General features: G+C 48.4%; 1 protein-coding gene across 4 annotated transcripts in view; it reads left to right on the top strand.

Annotated features, from left to right (window-relative positions):
- The window catches only part of LOC139057611 (NLR family CARD domain-containing protein 3-like), a 123030-nt gene extending 114322 nt beyond the window's left edge, over positions 1 to 8708 (top strand). For all 4 annotated transcript variants that reach the window (XM_070536145.1, XM_070536147.1, XM_070536146.1 and 1 more), the window contains one exon: positions 8280 to 8708. In XM_070536145.1, coding sequence (XP_070392246.1) covers positions 8280 to 8537 — 258 coding nt within the window. In that variant the 3' untranslated portion in view covers positions 8538 to 8708. The remainder of the gene's footprint in view (positions 1 to 8279) is intronic.
- The last annotated feature ends 10980 nt before the right edge of the window (positions 8709 to 19688 follow it).

Below are 19688 nucleotides of genomic sequence, written 5' to 3'. Positions count from 1 at the left end.
AATCGACTTCTTTTTTTAAAGATCAATTGAAGGCGCGCTAACACAAGCGCTCCCCAATCTAGCGATCTTCGCCGCATCAATTATCTCACGTGTTGTTTGCATCGGGCTTCTTCCTATCACCGTGCACTCTTTATAAATGGGGCTGCATCCATGTTTTCTGCAGTGAATAGCGAGATGCCCCACTCCTCCAGTTCGCACATTATTTGCGTGTTCACGCAACCTACCATTTACACACCTTCCCATTTGGCCGATGTATTTTTTGCCGCACGACAGGGGTAGTTCATACACGATATTGTTCTCACAAGGAACGTGACATTCCTTGTGATTTGTCCGGCAACTGGGCTTCTCAGAACCACAGTAGCTAGCCTTGCACAATTTGGACAGCTTGATTGGCGCTGAAAAGATGACGCTTACATTTGCGTTATTGCCAATCTTCAGTCTGTGCGGGATATCGGGGATGTATGGTATGATAGCGCGTTTCTGCTTCACTCCCGCATTTTCCGGTGAAGTACACCGCTCATCCTATCGCCCGTGTTTCGTGGTCTTAAGGAGACTTTCGGCCACAGCTGTGATGATATGCTGCGGAAAACCGGCCTGTTTCAAGCGATTCACTTGCGCCAGAAAGCTAGACATACACTTGTGAGGACATGAGTGGCGAAGCGCATTCATTAAGCTTGACTTTGCGATGCCCCTCTTAACTAACTTTGAGTGGCTCGATGAAAATGGCAGTAGCGGCTTGTTCGCCCTTGGTTCATATGCCCAGCACACCTGGTGTCCTTCAAAAACCATTGTAATATCGAGGAATCGCAAAGTACTATCCGGTGGCGTTTCATGTGTAACAGTGAGCGGTTGTAACCACTGGTTGAAAAGAGCTAGCATTTGCGTGACTTCAAGACAAACCTTCCCGCTAGGATTTGGATCGAGAAGCACAAGGTAGTCATCAACGTACCTATGCACCTCTTTTTAGATTTGTATTTTCTAATTTGGCATACAGTATCCTGTTTACACGTGCAAGATAAAGGTCACTTAAAATTGGCGCAATACAGCAACCATTGCAAATTCTTTGTTTTGGAAGATAAACACTTCCATCCCATTTGGAGAACGTCGAGCGCAGATACACAGATAATAGTTCAAGAAAACGCTGTGTAGATATGCAAATGATGTTTACAAACTTCAGCTCATCGTAAGCATCAATAGCCTCTTGAACACATACTAATAACTCATTATGTGGCAGTGAATAATATAGATCTTTTACATCTATACAGAAAGCTTTCAAATTACTGCCTACATGCGTCTTCAGGTAAACTATTACTTCCTCTGAGTTCTTCGTTAGAAAAGCATCATTCACTGGTAGCAATTTCAACTTGCGTTGAAGAAAAAGACCTATGGACCTCTGCCAAGTTCCACCTTCTGACACAATAATACGCAGTGGCCATTCTCGTTTATGGGTTTTGATTAAAAAAAAAACGTTTCAAGGATCCCAGATTTTTTACTTTCTATTTCGTGGACCAGTTTACTCAGGTTTAATTTCTGACAAAGCTACTTAGCTTCTGGTTTCACTTTCGCAAGTGAGACATCACGCCTGCCATGAAACACGGAATGCAAAGCCTCATCTGCCTTCTGTTTCAACGAATTATGCTGGATGACCACAAAACCACCTTCTTTATCTACAGGAAGCAGTGCCAGGCTATTTTCACAAAGGAACTGTTTCACACGTTTTAAGGGCACGGCTGCCCTGGATGGCTTAGCTCGCGACACAACATCCACACCTGCTGAGATACACATTCCTGCTTCATTTCCATCAGCACATTTTGAAACATCCCTAACCAAGGTTAAGAGTTCAGGAGCAGACAGTTTAGGTTCAACAGCAAATTTTGGTCCTAGCTTCAGGGTGTCTTTCACATACCCAGGCTACTGTATGTCTCCCTCGATGTGGACTGCGTTGTTCCGGTTCCCTTGATTCTTTTTCTGTTGATTCTGTTTAGCCCGTAGCAGCCTGAGCAGAGGTCTCCAGAGGGTTTCCACACTGTCGTCAATTGTTGTTGAGTACTCTCGCCACTTCCTTTTTGCTGCAGGTTGATTTTCCTAAAGGAAAACTCTTGCATGTAGCAAGTCCCTGTAAAGCCGACCTTGCCTGAGGCATTCTGACCTCAGAATCTTGCAAATTCTTCGTCCATGTCCTCGCGAGGGTTCAAGGTCCCCGCAGAAGCGTTGCACGTCCGGCGGCATCTGGTCGAGCCGTAGACAGTAGGAGAGCATGCGTGCCCTGCAAAAGGCCGCTGCGATGATGGTGATGAGTATGGAGGGGTGCAACGTAGAACATAGAACACAGCCTGATGTACTAGAAATGTAACTTGCAAGAGCGTAGGTTAGGGCGTGTTGGTTCATAACTGAGGTTTTTTAACGCACGAAAAGAGACGCAGGACAGTGGCAAGACGTGGACACAGCGCTAACTTCCAACCATTTGTTTTATTCCACGAAGCGGTACACATATATATATATAGAAAACAGGCACCACCGTACGCATGCGTACGGTGGTGCCTTACCTCAGGTCATCTTACAAAAAATCAGTACATATGCGCATGCGTACGGTGGTGTCTGTTCCCCATATATATGTGTACCGCTTCGTGGAATAAAACAACTGTTGGAAGTTAGCGCTGTGTCCGCGTCTTCCCACTGTCCTGCGTCTCTTTTCGTGCGCTAAAAAAACCTCAGTTATGAACCAACACGCCCTAACCTACGCTCTTGCAAGTTACATTTCTAGTACAGCGGGCTCTGTTCTATGTTATACGTTGCATCGTTCCATACTCATCAGCGTCATCGAAGCCGCCTTTTGCAGGGCACGCATACTCTCGTACTACACAGAGTTTTCTTGAACTATTATCCATGTATCTTCGCTCGACGTTCTCCAAGTGGGATTGAAGTGTTTATCTTCCAAAACAAAGAATTTCCATTGGTTCCTGTATTACGCCCATTTTAAGTGACCTTTATCTTGCCCGTGTAAACAGGATACTGTATGCCAGATTAGAAAATGCAAATCTAAAAAGAGGTGCATAGGTACGTTGACGGCTACCTTGTGCTTCTGGATCCAAATCCTAGCGGGGAGGTTTGTCTTGAAGTCACGCAAGTGCTAGCTCTTTTCAAGAAGTGGTTACAACCGCTCACTGTTACACATGAAACGCCATCGGATAGTACTTTGCGACTCCTCGATATTACAATGTTTTTTGAAGGACACCAGGTGTGCTAGGCATATGAACCAAGGGCGAACAAGCCGCTACTGCCATTTTCATCGGGCCACTCAAAGTTAAGAGGGGCATCGCAATGTCAACCTTAATGAATGCGCTTCGCCGCTCATGTCCTCACAAGTGTATGTCTAGCTTTCTGGCGCAAGTGAATCGTTTCAAACAGGCCGGTTTTCTGCAGCATATCATCACAGCTGTCGCAAAAAGTGTCCTTAAGACCACAAATCGCGGGCGACAGGATGAGCGGTGCACTTCACCGGAAAATGCGGGAATGAAGCAGAAGCGCGCAATCATACTGACACGTGTACTTATCTTTATCGGGCGACCACGTTTCACCGCTTAACTGTAATCGCACAGCAAGGGACGCGCCTGCATGTATCCGACGTCTCTGGAAAGTTATCGATGCTTCTACCCGGCTGTCTGTTATCGCCGAACCTTGTGCTATCTGATTTCATCGCGTAACGCGAATGGTGTAGAACTTTGTGGAAGGCATGCGTGTCCGAACGATTAGTCTGGAACGTTCGAGGACTGCTCTATCAAAGCCGACGCGCTTGACCCGCTGATCAGATTTTCGATGATCGCCGACTGTGTTCGCCGCTATCGTTGTGCTTTAGGTGTAGCCTGTTGTGTGGGCACAGGTTCGCCCAATAAAAGCTAGTTTTGTCTTTCACAGTACTGCTACTGTGTTCTTTCTTCACCGTCACTACCACGTGACAATACCGTACATCCACGATATTTCGCACACACTGAAGGAGATTGGCAATAACGCAAATAGTAAGCGTCATCTTTTCAGCACCAATCAAGCTGTCCAACTTGTGCAACGCTAGCTACTATGGTTCTGAGAAGCCCAGTTGCCGGAGAAATCACAAGGAATGTCACGTTCCTTGTGAAAACAATATCGTGTATGAACCACCCCTGTCGTGCGGCAAAAAATACATCCGCCAAAGGGGAAGGTGTGTAAATGACAGGTTGCGTGAACACGCGAATAATGTGCGAACTCGAGGAGTGGGGCATCTGGCTATTCACTGCAGAAAACATGGATGCAGCACCATTTATAAACAGTGCACGGCGATAGGAAGAAGCCCGACGCAAACAACACGTGAGATAATTGAAGCGGCGAAGATCAGAAGGTTGGGGAGCGCTTGTGTTAGCGCACCTTCAATTCATCTTTCAAAAAATGAAGTCAATTTTTTAACGTGACACAGAGGGGGGCCTGATGGAGATGACATTTTATTCTTGCAATTACAAAATAAATTTTTGCCGGGGCTATGCACAGTCATTTTTCATCTTCGATATAATCCTACACGTGTCTTGTTGCTGTCTCATCTTACAAAAAAATCAGTACATATGCGCATGCGTACGGTGGTGTCTGTTCCCTATATATATGTATCGCTTCGTGAAATAAAACAATTGTTGGAAGTTAGCGCTGTGTCCCCGTCTTGCCACTGTCCTGCGTCCCTTTTCGTGCGCTAAAAAACCTCAGTTATGAACCAACACGCCCTAACCTACGCTCTTTCAAGTTCGAAATTCGTTTTGTCGCAGGGACGCCAAACACTCGACGCCAGATTTTCTGCGACACGTGGCCCTTAACATTCCCGCGTTAAGAGCGCGCGAGTTTACGTGGCGCCAAAAACATGACTGGAGCGCCATACATGTTGGCTACCTTCTTCACATTGTGGGACATATGGAGGACATAAGGCACTATTCAGGGCTCTATCTGCTTCTGGGCCGAGACAGTTTTTCTTAAAACAAATCTTTCTTTGTCTTTTCCTTTGGCTTATTCGATGCTACTGCTGTTGTTTTGCACGCCGCGTAGGGAGATGCTTGATAACGTGCATAATGTATGCATTGCAAGAACGTGGGAAATCTGTCCAATGAACTTCGGAGGCGTCGCCACTATCCCCTACGCAAGTCTGTCGCCAATGCCACAATGCTCTCTGGAATTCTTTCTCCGTCGATACAATGATGTAATTACGCAAGTGCCCCTCACAAAAGCATTGCAAAAGCTTCAGCGCTTACATTTTCAGTCACGCGCAATGGCCGAGAGGGAGGCAGAACGGTAGGCAGGAGGAACAGGATGCGTAAAGCCAACTCCATAATGACGAGAGAGAAGACGAGAAGAAAGTCGCATAAGACACCTTCCATCATCAAGGCAAGAATTTCCGCGTGCGTCGACTGATATTTTAGCCTTAAGCTTCTCCGTTCGCCGTGCTCCTCTTCACAACTTTCATAACGTCGAACAAGGACCGATCTGTCTTTGCATCTGTCTTCTGCACTTGCTCCGCTTCTCTGAGTATTGATACTGAAGAGATCGCAGGTTATGTGCATTCACATTGAGCTATATGTCAAGTAAACTTGAAGAAATTAGTAACGCGGTCTCGCTTCGTGTCCATGGAACACACTGAGGCTTTTTTGTCAATTGTCTCCGTTCGAACAGTGTCCATGAGTGCAAGGCGTCACCAGGTCCTGAGTCGATCGCACGAAGTCTAATATTTGCACTATATTTAATTAGTGGCTACCTTACATTTGCTGGACTGAGAATCTGACTGTCCGTGAGGAGCTTGCCGCGTATCACAGCTCCTCTAACACCACAGATGAGCGAATACTTGCAGCAGCTCTAGCAGTGCTTCGGGAGTTTTCGGCCCTTTTATTTGTGCATGTAGTTGCAAATCTTTTGGGAGACCGTGAAATACAAGCGTTAAGGCGGATCGTGATTGCAAATCTGGTTCAGCAAGTCCAAGCAGTCACTGCTTCTCAAGAAAGTGGCCAAGCGAGGAACCGCACCTAAAACGTTAAAACAGTGCCTGGTCTTATCGCTGCACGTTATTTCTTCGGAATGCTGACAAAAAAAACTCTTTCCACATGCATCAAGGTTCGCAAACAAGCTCTATGTAGGGCAACTAATGCAGCATTCTGGCTACACCACTCAGATATTGTCGCATGTTTAAGACCGGGTCTTGGTCAGAAATCTACCCAATGTATTTCGCTACGGTCTCATAAAAATTCATTCATCTTTCTAGGTTATTTGAAGACACGTCAAAAGTTTCTGGCGTTAAAATTGCAAGTAGATGGTTTCTCTTGTAGCTTAAAGCAGACAGGCGAACATCCGCCACTGCGCTCTGTTGCGAAAAATGTTCTTGTTGCATGGGTATGGCTTGTAGAATTGATGATTTGCGGTCATACGATGCTGCACGACCGAATGGTCGTCCGAGTACCACCTGACTAAACAGGGCCAATGGGATATTCACCTTCGCTGAGCCTCGTTAAACAAGCTCTTCGGTCGACACAGAAGCTCGATCCAGAACAAGATCCAGGAGCTTACCCGTTGTGTCCACGGTTAGGTCGACCGGAGAATAATCGTGGAGATAGCAGCCTTTGAATACAACTGGATCGTTGTACCTCTCCAGGAAAAAAAAAAAACGCTTACATCTTCGTTCCCTTGTCGGCTGCGCCGAAATTTCCAATAAGCCTACACATGTCAAATAGGTCAAATTAGCGCCATGTCGCCAGTTCTTACTTGTTTATTCTTCTCCTTTGCCTCCCGGTTCCCTCGGATGTTATCCGGCATCTTCTCTTTCACCACACTTACAATAATAATAATAATAATAATAATAATAATAATAATAATAATAATAATAATAATAATAATAATAATAATAATAATAATAATAATAATAATAATAATAATTCAAGGTATGGTATGGCACGTTTCTGCTAATTCTGAAAAATAAGCACCATGGAAGTTCGTCCACGCGGACAACTGAAGCAGGGTCTTTGTGCGCAAACGCAAAGCCGCATTAAAGCACCGCGGCCTGAAAATGACGGCACGTAAGTGGTGATCCAGCAAATACGCACTTTATCCGCGGTGCCGTTACCCTGCAACAACTGGGTGGGGGAGGGGGGGGGAGATGCCTGATACGTAACGGAGCACGGGTGGCCAGCGGGTGCTGGTCCCTAACTCAAGGGACGTTGAAGCAGCTATTGCTCCTAAGGCTTAAGTAAAAGGATTTCTCTGTCTCATCCACCATGCAATACGCCGTGTGTGGGAGTGGCAGTGCCAACCTTCTCGCAGGCTACGGACAGCGGCGCGCAGCAACGTCTCGAGCAAACACGTCTCGCTGTGTGCTGTGTGCGCAATTTAGACAAACGCAAGTGGTGCATGCAAAGCTTCTTTTAACACCTAATCACTGCTGCATGCCGTCGAAATCAAAGCCAAATTCAGTCAAATAACAGAAACAGCACTGCAAGCATCGATTACATCGATTCCCATAGTGCGTGGAATCTGCATATTTTCATTTTCGTCTACGGTCTTTCACCTTCTTCGGGAGGATCTGATGGACCGCTTTCAAGACTTAGCCTGGGTATCCGGCTCTAAAAATCATCGCCAATTCTTTGTCAAAACTGCGCTGCATTGTGTAGAGATAGGTCTAAGATTGCTTATTTTAGGCAGAGGGCGGAGATTTGTCTTTGCTAGTTTCTAATGTCCTAAAAGCATAAGGCATGATGGCTTTCTATGAACGCGGGCTGTAAAACCAACACGCATGTTATTCATACAAAATTATTAATAACGTGACTCTGACGAAGATCAACTCCCATCTACCGTGCTACCAGGTACAAAAGGAATAGCAGTTGCACACATCCCTGCAAGTGTCGGCGCGCATGACGCGATAACCAAGGTGCACAATGGCCAAAGGCAGGTCGTCGACAAACCAAGGCTATTCGTCTCTTTTCGCTCAATAATCCATGGCTGCATGCCTTGGAAAACCTCGCTTTGCTTCCGTTTGTCACCGCCCACTCATTGCAGCCAACAACTTATTTGATTATTCCAATTTGAATAATAGATTTGACTAGACCAGGAGTACATCATGCGGCAGGCTTTGACCCATTTACTTTCCGCTTCTGTGTGCGTGTGCGTGTGCGTGCGTGCGTGAGCGCGCGCGAATTTTCCCTTTCCTTCCTTCCTTCCCTCTTGAACCTTCAGTGACATTGCAGGTTTCCGCAAAACTGATTTGCCATACATGTATTTTTTTCATGCAGTTCTGGCAGCTGTCTGGCATTGTCAAAGGACAGCTCATCTGCAATGCGCCGCCTACTGGGGCAAACGGCAAGAAGGTGCGCCAGCTTGACAAACTTGGCGCCGACATGTTGGATTACCTACGCTCCTACCTCAAGGTCGGTGACATTCTGGACGACGAAGAAGAGGATCCGAAGAGCGAGAACGCAGCTGCTGCCATGGAGCGTTCCAACAAGCGAAAGCGGGCGAACAGCACCGACTTTCTGCAGCAAGAGCAATGACCTGCAGAGGAACCGAGACCAATAGTGCGGCTCTGCTTAGCCGTAAAAGCTTTTTAGCAACTGTTAACCAGGCTGAAGTCAGCGCTCACCTTTTTACGAGTTGACGACTGTTCCCTTTTAGGCAAATGGAACGTGAAATTGGTCAATAAACATGTTTTTATAGAAAAGGTAGTGGTGGGTTTAGAAAAATGCGTTCTTTCCTTTTGCAAAACTACGGATTCCACAACAGGACGGTTCAGATGGATAATTTCCTCAGGTTCGGAGTCAATGAAGTTTGCAGAAAAATGTGAGACCTACCTTGCGAAAGTTTAGGTTCTGGAAGGACTTGAGAGAGGAATACAATATCGTTAGCGTAGTTAGGCTTAACGCACAATAAAGACCCTCAGGTGGTTGAAATTGTTCAGTCTCCCACGACGACGTGTCGTCGAATTGTATCGTGGTCTTATCTAATAAAACCCAAGAGTATAAACAATTTTGTTAACAGGCTTGTTCAGATGCCAGTGTCCAGCAAGGTTCTCGATGCCATAGAGCACTTTCGAAATGAAATTTTAAAAGTTTCCTAGGTAAAAACGATTAATTGAATTAGAGTTGGTCATCCTTTAAAATGGGACCAGCGAAGAAAATTTTCCTACGGCAGTCAGTCGGTAATACGCCGAACGGCTGTTACATGGCGTTCTCTTTGTGTGTGTCTTTGTGATAAACATGTCATAATTGGCGTTATTATTCCAGGTAACGGCATGCTTTCAGTCCTAAATGTTACTACGAGGTACAAATTTGCATTTTTAACATAAGGAACCTTTCTCTCAGAAGCTGCCGCCTAGATAGATCAGAACGGAGAAATGGCTTCGCTGACCACTCCATCCGACAGGCTTACGCTGATTTTATATAAATGTGGAGCTTTAATACACTGACTGCTTGAAGCAGAGTTCTTGCTCTTTGTTGTTTACACAGAATCTGCCGAGAAATTTATTTCTAAACTACAATAAAAATCACGATACAACTCTAACTGTACAATGTGACGACTTAACACAATAGCCAGAAGAGGGTCAAGTAAAGGTAACCAAACAAGAAAAAATGCATATTTAGACACTGCTCAGACAGCTTGCAATATTTGTAAACTAGGGTTTCTGAGAGCTCGCATCATGATAGCGGCTACTGCACGTAAGCACCACAATAGCATTCAATCTGCCCAGTGATGTATGGCCTCGAATGTTACACATTTACTTTCCTGCCAACTGCGCAGCGACACTAACAATGCTGGAGCGATCATAACTTTGGGTCACGGTGCACCCGTTGCGAAACTTGTCGTGTGCTGTGATGCATAGATTAAAACAAAGCATGAAAAAGGAATCAGTGCACTATAGCTTTACTTCCGGCTGAATAACGGCAGTGAGTCGTCGCTTCGATAATGCCTTCCGACTGCACGCCGAGGTAATGACTCATTGGGGATATTCACGTCTACAACGTCTTCAAGACGTCGAATAGGCTTAACACGGGCGGAACCACAAGACCAGCTGCGTTGTCTTGTAGTCTCACTGTCTTGTTATTTTCATTGTGTTCGAGCACTGACACGATACACGCAATGAATCGCAATACACGTACCTGGGTCACGTAACACTGGATTGAAGGACATGCTTCGAACCATTACAATATTGCTGCAGGCACAGAGCCCTCCCATTCGAGATACTCCAGCAATTCGCCGTGTGTGTAAAACCGGATGGGACTCTTTGGGGACCCACACGCTAATACCCCCTTTCCCCCCACCCCATGTGTCTGCTCTCTCCCACCCCACCCCAAGTCTCCTAACTAGGGCTGAGGAAGATATGCTTAGAGGTGTCATGCTGAGGGTGGCTGTTACACAGGCTGTCACTTCTGTATGAAACATGCCACACTTTACATCAGTCGCAACATGCCCATACAGTCGTCTTCTAGTGACGGAGACACATGCTTGCCACCATGTATTTATTTATTTATTTATTTATAGGGGTGTGCGAATATTCGAAATTTCGAATACGAATCGAATACGAATCGAATATTTTCCATATTCGAAGCGTATTCGATTCGACTAATGCATATTCGGAAATTCCCGAATATTCGAGGACGGCCGAATAACGGTAGAAACGACAAATATTCGGACAGACTGCGACTAAATGAGCAATTAATGAATTACATGCTTGCTCCCCACTCTGCTAAGAACATGTTTATTCACTTACAACTTCGCATGATCCGCTCATTATCTGTATGCTCTGTTTCAGTCTATCTGCATCACGCCCGTGAGACATGATCAGTTTCGGTTTCTTTTTTAGCAAGCTTTATTAGAGGGCTCTTCCACAACGATATATGATGTACTTTCGTGTTGTGTAAGCATCCGCGATAAAATATGCATCTCTAAAATGCTACGTGGACAATTTTTAGATGTTTGAAAATTAAAAAGATAAAAATATAGGTCTGAGGAAAACGTGGTATTGAAACCGACAACTCCCGCCTTGTGTTCCCGCTTTTCTAAGGTGGTCGCCGGCTCTTTTCTACGTTAAGCGCTGCTGCTCTTTGAGGCAAACGCAAACCACGCTTACTTCGCCGCTCTGCTATTTGCAGCTATCTCAGTGCTGATACAGCCCTCGCTCAACCGTGTTCTCCAAGAATGGCATCAACTGCGGATGACGAATCACCACGAAAGCAAGAAAAGAAAGCCGGAAGAAATCTACCATAGAGGTAACACACAAGCCTCTCACCGTCGACAGCTCGGTGCAAGTAGTGCAAACGTGTTCTTCAAACGCCGACAGGAACGACTGCTTCTCTTCAAAAACACACGAAACAGCACCCTTTGTTGACGGAAGAGCACAAAAAAGACGCCGCTGCAAACGCGCCGTTGAAGAATCAACCAACACTGGACCATATACTACAGCAGAGACAGCAGTCATTGTCTGAGAAGAAAGAAAATGCACTTAACCAGAAAGGGGCGGAAATGGTCGCCCTAGATCTTCCCCCTTATAGCTTTGTAGAAAACAGGGGGTTCAAAGCACTGATGAAAGCAGCTTCACCGTACTACAGCCTGCCATCTCGAGCAAAACAGTCGTGTGTGCTCGTCCAACGCCTGAACGACGAAACAAGAGCAAAGGTACCACACCAGCTGCGAAAAGCACTTGAACACGGAACAAGCACTCTCGCTTTTATGAGCGATTTTACGAGTGCCAACGAGGGCTTTATATGTCTCACGCGTCATTTTCTTTAGGTGAAGTTTGAGATGAAAAAGTTCACTTTAAGCACGCTACATATGCCGGAAAATCACATGAATGTGAACACAGCTGCCTCATTGGATGATGATGAAGCAACATTCACTGGGCCCGAAATAAATCGGTGGTGCACGCAGGCACCAGACGGGGTGGTTCCCTAGTTACGGGACCCATATGTTTCCAGCAGCTCCTGGCCCCTGTCCGTCAGTGCGAGCTGAATCGGTAGGGCGGGGCTGGATAACAAGGTCTCCCATCGCTCAAGGGGTTGGGGATTGGGGGTGTTGGTGGGAAGGGGAGGAGGGGGGGTCTTGAGTTTTGTGCACTCTGCCAAGACGTGCGGCAGGGTGCCCTTTTCTCTTCTGCAAAAAGGACAGAGCATATCGTATTCCGCAGGGTACATGCGGTTCATCAGTACGGGATGCGCAAGCGATCCCGCCTGCGCTCGACGCAGGATCGTCTGTTGTTGCCTGGTGAGTTTGGGGTGCGGTTCTGGCAGCCTGCCCCTTTCTTCTCGGTACATCCGGGTAATGTCGCGAAAGCTGGTAACCGGGTGCAGTAGCTCTTCCGGCTCGTGCTCGGTCCGGATTGACATTTCTCGGGCATGGTAGTCGGCGATGATGTTGCCTGCTACCTGCGAGTGAGCCGGGACCCACATGAGCTCTATGGCTCTTCCCGGAGACTTGTGCTTGGCTAGAATGGCTCGGGTCGCGGAGGAGATTACCCCCCTGCGGAAGCTTCTGTAGGCTGTCTTTGAGTCGGTGACTACGGTGCCCACGCTCGGCTGTGCGAGTGCGAGGGCTACGGCCGCTTCTTCGGCAACTGCGGGGTCTGTTGTCTTCAGGGACGCGCTGACGATCAGCCTCTCCTTTGAAGTAACCACCACGGTTGCACGGTCACTGTGTTTTCGGAGCGAGGCGTCCGCGTAGAGGACCCTGGGGTTCTCTTCTAGCTTACGGGCTAGGGCTTTGGCTCGCGCGGCGCGCCTCTCATCGTCCTTGCCCGGCGTCACGTTCCGGGGAAGGGGTTTTGTCTGAATTATCATTTTCCAGTCTTCTGGAAGGGCCGTCTTGATGGGTACTGGCTCGATCTGCCATCCTATCTTGCGTAGGACGGCTCGTCCGTGTTCCGTGTGACTGAGCCGGATTCTCTGATTAGAGAGGTGGGCTTCGATGAGCTCCTCCACCGTGTTGTGGGCCCCCATGTCTAGCAGTTTTTGCGTGGATGAGTATATGGGTATGCCCAGTGCTTGTTTCGTTGCCTTACGAAGCATCGTGTTTAGGGTGTCCCTATTCGCCTTCGTCAGCTGGAGATACGGGGCGGAGTAGGTAACCCGCGACACGACGAACGCGCGTACCAGGCGCATGGCATCGTCCTCTTTAAGGCCTCGGTTTCTGTTTGATACCCTCCGAATCATACCAAGTATCTGTTCGGATGTAGTCTTGATCTTTGTGATGGCTGCCTGTGCCTTTCCGTCGCTCTGAAGTAGTAGGCCGAGAATCCTAATCTGCTGTGTTGGCTTGATGGTCGTTCCGGCGATCGTGATAATCACGTTCGGCGGCAGCTCCTTCTTGGTTTTTCCCGGTTGGATCATGAGCAGCTCTGATTTCTGGGGAGCGCAGCTCAGTCCGCACGACTTTGCGTACTCGTGCACGGTCGTTGCCGCCCGCTGCAAGACTTCCTCCATCCAGGCATCGGATCCGGCTCGGGCCGTCCACAGCGTAATATCGTCGGCGTAGAACGCGTGGTCCACGCCTTCGATTTGCTTGAGTAGACCGGGCAGGGGCAGCAGGGCCAGATTGAAGAGCAGGGGCGACAAGACCGATCCCTGAGGGGTGCCCCTATCGCCGAGCTCGACAGGGTCCGACTTCTCCTCCCCTATCCTGATGGTCGCCGTTCGGTTTGACAGAAAATCTTTTATGTAGCCGAATGTCTTTCTGCCACACCGGGTTTTGTTTAGATTCTGCAACACGCTCGAGTGGGACACGTTGTCAAACGCTCCCTTCAGGTCGAGGGAGAGTATCCCGCGCGGCGCATGCCTCGTTGCCGGCTTGACGAGCAGTTCGTGAAGTTGTATCATTACGCCTTGGGTGCTGAGATCTTGCCTGAAGCCATACATCGTTTCTGGCATCTGATCCGTTTCTTTGAGGTGCTTTTGCAACCGGCGAAGGACCATGCGCTCCATCACCTTCCCCACGCAGGATGTGAGGGAGATGGGCCGCATGTTGTCTATCGTGAGGGCTTTGCCGGGCTTTGGAATGAAGCGGATCTCGGCGTCCTTCCATTCCTTCGGCAACTGCGAGCTCTCCCAGGCTTCGTTAATGTGCTCTAGGAGGCCGCGGGCCGCTGTACCGCTCATGTTACCGAGTAATTTGTAAGTTATGGCGTCCCTGCCGGGTGCACTTCTCTTGTTACTGTCATCTATAGCTGTCCACAGCTCCATCATGGTAAACGGCCGGTCCAGTTCTTCGTTGTCGGGTCCTTCGTACCTCTCGGGCACCGGGTACTGGCCCTTCTCTGTCTTTAGGTACTTGGCCTTCAGGTCTTCCAGGAGCCTGCAACCGTCTGCCTTGTACGTGTTCAGTACTTTGGTGAGGTTGCGATTGGTCGCAGTTTTGCTACTCAGCGGGTCGATCAGATGCCTCAAGAGACACCACGTCTTCCACGTCGAGAGCTTGCCCTGTAGGCCGTCGCAGGTCTTCAGCCAATTTTAGTTACATAGTTTGGCTGCGTACTCGGCGATCTGTTTGTTCAAGACTGCTATGCGCTTGGCCAGCTTTCTGTTGTGTCTCTGACGTTTCCACCGCCGCGTCAACGAGTGTCGGGCCGCCCACATGTGGGTCAGTCTGGCGTCCACGTACGGTGTCTGCGACGTCGTTGCGATTTCTCGGGTAAATTTATCTAGAGCCTTCTTCTGGTCCCTCGCCCAATCGGTGTAGGTCCTTTGTCTGTCAGCCTGTCCCGTTTCTTCCTTGGATGCCTCTTCTTGTTCTTGGGTAAACTTTCTAATCTTGTCCCAATCCGTGATCCGCGCCGTCCCCAGTACAGCCCGATATCGGGAGCCTCGGATCGTGATACCGATCACACTGTGGTCAGACCCCAGGTCCACTTCTTCGCTTCTCCACGAGACGTCTAGCGTGCCCGATTGCCACGACAGGTCTGGTGTGGTGTCCCTAGCGACACCGTTGCCTCTTCTGGTGGATACGTCCGGCTCGTTCAGGAGGGCCATCTCGTGATCCTCCATTGCTTTCGCCAATGCTTTTCCTCTCTTGGACTGAAACTTATAGCCCCACGTTGTGTGAGGGGCGTTAAAGTCGCCGAGGATCAGGAGGGGCCTGGTCCCCGCCAACCCTTTCGCCTGGCTCACGATGCGGTCAAATTCGTACTGCCGTTGTGACGGACGGCAGTACGCGCTCATTACAAATAAATTGCCCGAGCTGCCAATTTCTCTAGCATGAATTTCGACCAGCGTGTGCTCGCACCCACCCTGCGCCGTGACATGTTGAGTTGCCGCCACGTTGCTGCGGACGAGCACCGCCGTCCCGTTCTCCGTGGGGTCCGTGTAAGTGACGTACCCCGGGAGTCTTGGTTTCCCGTTTGTTTCTTGTAGAGCAATTGCATCGGGCTTGTTTTCTTGCCCGTCAATGTGTAATAATAGTTACGCTTCTTTGTTGCGAATCCCTCGGCAGTTCCAATTGTAAATTACTGTGGTATCCCCCCCGGTTTTCTTCTTGTGCTTCTTACTTGGCTTCAGCATCATCCTTTCCGGACGTCTCAAGTCGATTGCGCCTTTTCGCGATCGCGCCTTTGATTTTTTTGGACCGCTCCTTTTTCAGGGACGCGAAGCGGTTCCTCACCGAAGTTGAGGCTACTTTTGGCACTATGCGCTTGTGCTTCACCGATCGCGCGTGAGACTGACTCTCGACAGCCTCGAGTCGGGCGTCCATTTTGCCTTGCCTTTCATTAATTTGGGAAATTGCAGCCAAAATGGCCGTCAGCTCTCCTTCTCGCGGGATCTGTGTCGTTGCCGTGGTCGCGGTCTCTGCGGTCACCGCTTCTTCACCGCTCGCGAGGCTCATTTCGGCGTCCATCGCCTCTTGATTACTTGATGCACTGTGCGTAACCCCAGCCTCTCCCGCCGCTCCCGATCGAAGACACCATCCGGGGGTGGCAATGGCGGCGGCAACCGCCGCTCGCGCTCCCGGACCAGTTCGAGATCCGGGGCCGGTTCAAGGTCCCGGAGCGAGTCAACCGGACGCCGAGGGATCGCCGAGAAAAAGGTGGGCTGGACCAACAGGTCTCCCGTCGCTCGAACCAACAACACCGAGTTCCCACCGCTCATCCCCTCCCAACCCCTTAACTCACAAGCGAATCAGCAAAAGGACAGTAGCGAAGTCATAGAACTTAAGAGGATCATAGAGCGCCAAAACGCTCAGATCCAGGAACGGAACGCCCAAATACGGGCGCTTATGAATAAGATCGAAACGCTGGCGAATAACGGACGCTCGGCAAATGCAAGCCCTCAAAACAACAACACGGCGGCAAACAACGCCGCAGGCTTGCGCATATTGTCGCGGAGGGACCCCCCCTCGCCCCGCCTAGGGCGGGCGGCGGGAGAGGCTGCCTCATTGGAGCTGCTATGCACCGACTGGGAGATACCAATCGACTGTGGGAAGTACATCGCGACGGACAACGGCCGCAATACCTGAGCGGCTGCCAGGAGACTGCCATGGCTCTAGCGGGCATGCTTTGCGCACACTCGGCAGCTGGCGATCAGCGATGCAATGTCGTGTACTCCGGAAATCAACACAACAGACTCTGCAAGAAGGCGAGAACGATTGTAAGACACTAGAAGCACAGCCCTAGTGCGCAGGAATGACTGAACGATTTGCAGAAGCAGTTGAACGAAGACGTGCTCCATCTCGTGCAGGATGTCGTTACAAGATGGAAGAGTCAGTACCTCGTGCTCTCAAGGCTCCTTGAACTCAAAGAGTCCCTCGAACTTGAGCTCACCACTTCGGACCCGAGCATATAAATACCTTTAACTTTGCGGAGTGAATATATTCAGTGGAGTTTGTGGAGGCACTGAAGCCCTTGTTTGACGCAACTGTGATTTTAAGTGCTGAAAAGTACCCCTCCTTGTCGTGTCAAATTCCAATTATTTTTGGAATGTTGCATTGCCTAGGAGGTTACAAAGGCAACTCAGGGTTTGCTAACAATCTTGAAAAATGCATCAAGACTCGTTTTGCGGAGTGCGAATTGGACGAAGTGGCCAGCCTGACCATGTTTCTTGATCCGCGCTTTAAGGCCACACTTCCTCAGGCATCTGGTGAGATGATCAGGTTGAAAGACTTTGTGACAAGGGAGCTGCAGGCAGCTGACGTGGAACCCAGCGGGGACACCGCCATGCCCGCGTCGACTTTGTGTCCACTGTTGTTATCCAGTGTATGGAATGCTTTTGACGATCTAGTGATGAACAAGGAGAAGACACATTTGGCATCTGGCCCTGAGAGGGAAGTTACACACAATGCGGAAAAGCCCCTTCTTGAAAGGGGCAAGGATCCTTGTGAGTGGTGGTAGACCATTGACCGCTTCATGCACCCTATTTTAAGTGCACTCGCCCAGAATTACTTGGCCATCCCTGCCACCTCAGTTCCCAGTGGGCTCTTCTACCGGTGGAAATGTTGTCACAATGCATTGAGAGCGCTTACGTCCTGAACATGTTGACAGCAGGTAATTTTCATTCACGATAATCTGTAGCAAGCGCATTACCTGACTGAGAGCATTACCTGACATTACCTGAGTGCATTACCTATAATGAGCGCCTCTTTAATCTGAAGCAGCCTTGTAAAATGCAATATAATTTTTAAAAGGGTAATAAAGCTATTGTTGCCTCGTTTTTCAACATTTTAATACTACACAAATATTTGATATCCGATTTTATATTCGAAGACAGGTTTTTGCCTTATTCGAATTCGATTCGTATTCAAAAATTTCAATATTCACACACCCCTATTTATTTATTTATTTATTTATTTTTTATTTATTTATTTATTTATTATACCCTCAGGGGCAATGGCATTACAGATGGGAGTGGGGAATAAGTTGAACATATATTATGCACAACAGCGTAAGCAAACAGCCAAGATATAAAAGTACTAATATACAATATTAGCGGATAAGAAACAATGTAAATAAAGAATATTTCTTATTACATATTTTAGCGTACATTGATTACATAAACCATTACATAAAGTTGTATAAGGGACGTTAGCAAGCAGAGTGCACAATTCAATGTGAGAAGCGCACTCAAACCATAGTTGCAAGCACAGTGAAAACAAGAGTACTCAAAACAAAATGTCATGTAAGGTTTCTTTAAAACGGTTGATATCCCTTATAGTCTGGAATCACCGTGACCTCACGGTCCTTTTCTCTGGACTGCCCTTCGGTGACCATAGCTTCGCCGTTAGGTTTACTTTTCTTCCTGCGGATTGCATCAGATTTCGCAGGACTTCTCGTAGCCTCCTTAAAGTAGCTTTAAGAAGTTTTGCGGGATGTGTTGTAGCTCCTTTGAACAGTTGTAGACGCTTTGCCCATTTTGGCTGGTCACAGACATCTATAACATGTCTTGCAAGTAGGATATCTTCTTCACGCTCTCCGACATACCAAAACAGTCAAGGGTACCTTAGTTATCCCTACGTGGATCAATGCAAAGGTGTTGCTGCAACGTCAGCAGAAGAGCATTGACGTCACATGTCGAATGGTGTTCCTCACTAGGTGGGCACAACGCAAGGGCGAGAGTTCGCCTTCCAGCAAAGCTCTTGGGTCCGGGTTCCTACATAACTCTACCTTAAATAACTGTTCCTTAAATAAGTTCTTCTTAACACCAAAGTCGTGGGCTCGACTCCCATGCCATGACGAGGATTCGACGGCCCCCCAAGCTCGTGGGTTCGAGCGCCTTAAATAATCACATTTTAGTTAAATTTGTCTTAATTAACTTTGCCTAAATAACACGAAAGGTCGCGGGCGCGAGTACCATAACTCTATCTCAGTGAACTCTGTTTATTAAGTTAGTGTTAATTAGCAGAAAAGGTCTTGGGTACGACACCGACCAAAGGCTGCGGTTTCGAATCCCTTATTTAAATCTGCTTTAATTAGCTTTATCTTAACTAACTTCGCCTAAATTAAAACGAAATGTCCTGGATTCTACTCCTACCAAACGTCGAGTCTTCGTAGCGCTTTTGGAGCAGCGTGTGGTCCACGCCGACGCCGACAACGTCGGATTTTTCGCCTCACGAGCCATGTGATGTCTGTGCATTAATACTTAGCTTCCCATGGCGCATCATGCAATCACCACAAGACTTCTCGTGTGGCGAATGTCGCACGGCTTGGCTTCTGGGAGGTGGCGAGATGTGTTCGGCCTCGGCGTGTCGGTGTGGCTGGCCCCGGTTGGGGTGGTCACGTGCGCTGCACGAGCACGCACGCTGCCGGTGCGGTTGTGGGCTTAATTGTAAGATGGCCGAGTCTCTCGAAATAAGGGGCAGGTCACGGCTGGCTCCGAGCTGGAAGTGCTTTCGTGCTTCGCGGATCTCGGATAGGTGAGGGGCCCACACAACCACTGATATTTTTTTATAGCGTTAGCATTCGTGGGGTACGTCACGCACTTTTGGAGGGCTATGTATCTATAAAAGTTTGTATACTAAACCGTTTTCTAGCCTAGCTGGGTCACTGGGTTCAATGGTCGAATGGGTAGCGTGCCACAGACTGCGGTGCTGAGGTAACAGGGTTCGAATCCACCCGTTTTATCGCTGCCAAGTAGGCATTGCTTCAAGCGGCAGCGGGATCTCGATGACGAAGAAGACGACTCTGCTTGCGAACAGCATTGTGCGTTTGCTTCTTGGCCAATCTCCCGTAGCGCCAT

This window comes from Dermacentor albipictus, chromosome 3 (assembly GCF_038994185.2).
Source record: "Dermacentor albipictus isolate Rhodes 1998 colony chromosome 3, USDA_Dalb.pri_finalv2, whole genome shotgun sequence".
Classification (NCBI taxonomy): domain Eukaryota; kingdom Metazoa; phylum Arthropoda; class Arachnida; order Ixodida; family Ixodidae; genus Dermacentor; species Dermacentor albipictus.
This window is presented reverse-complemented; position numbering and strand designations above follow the sequence as displayed.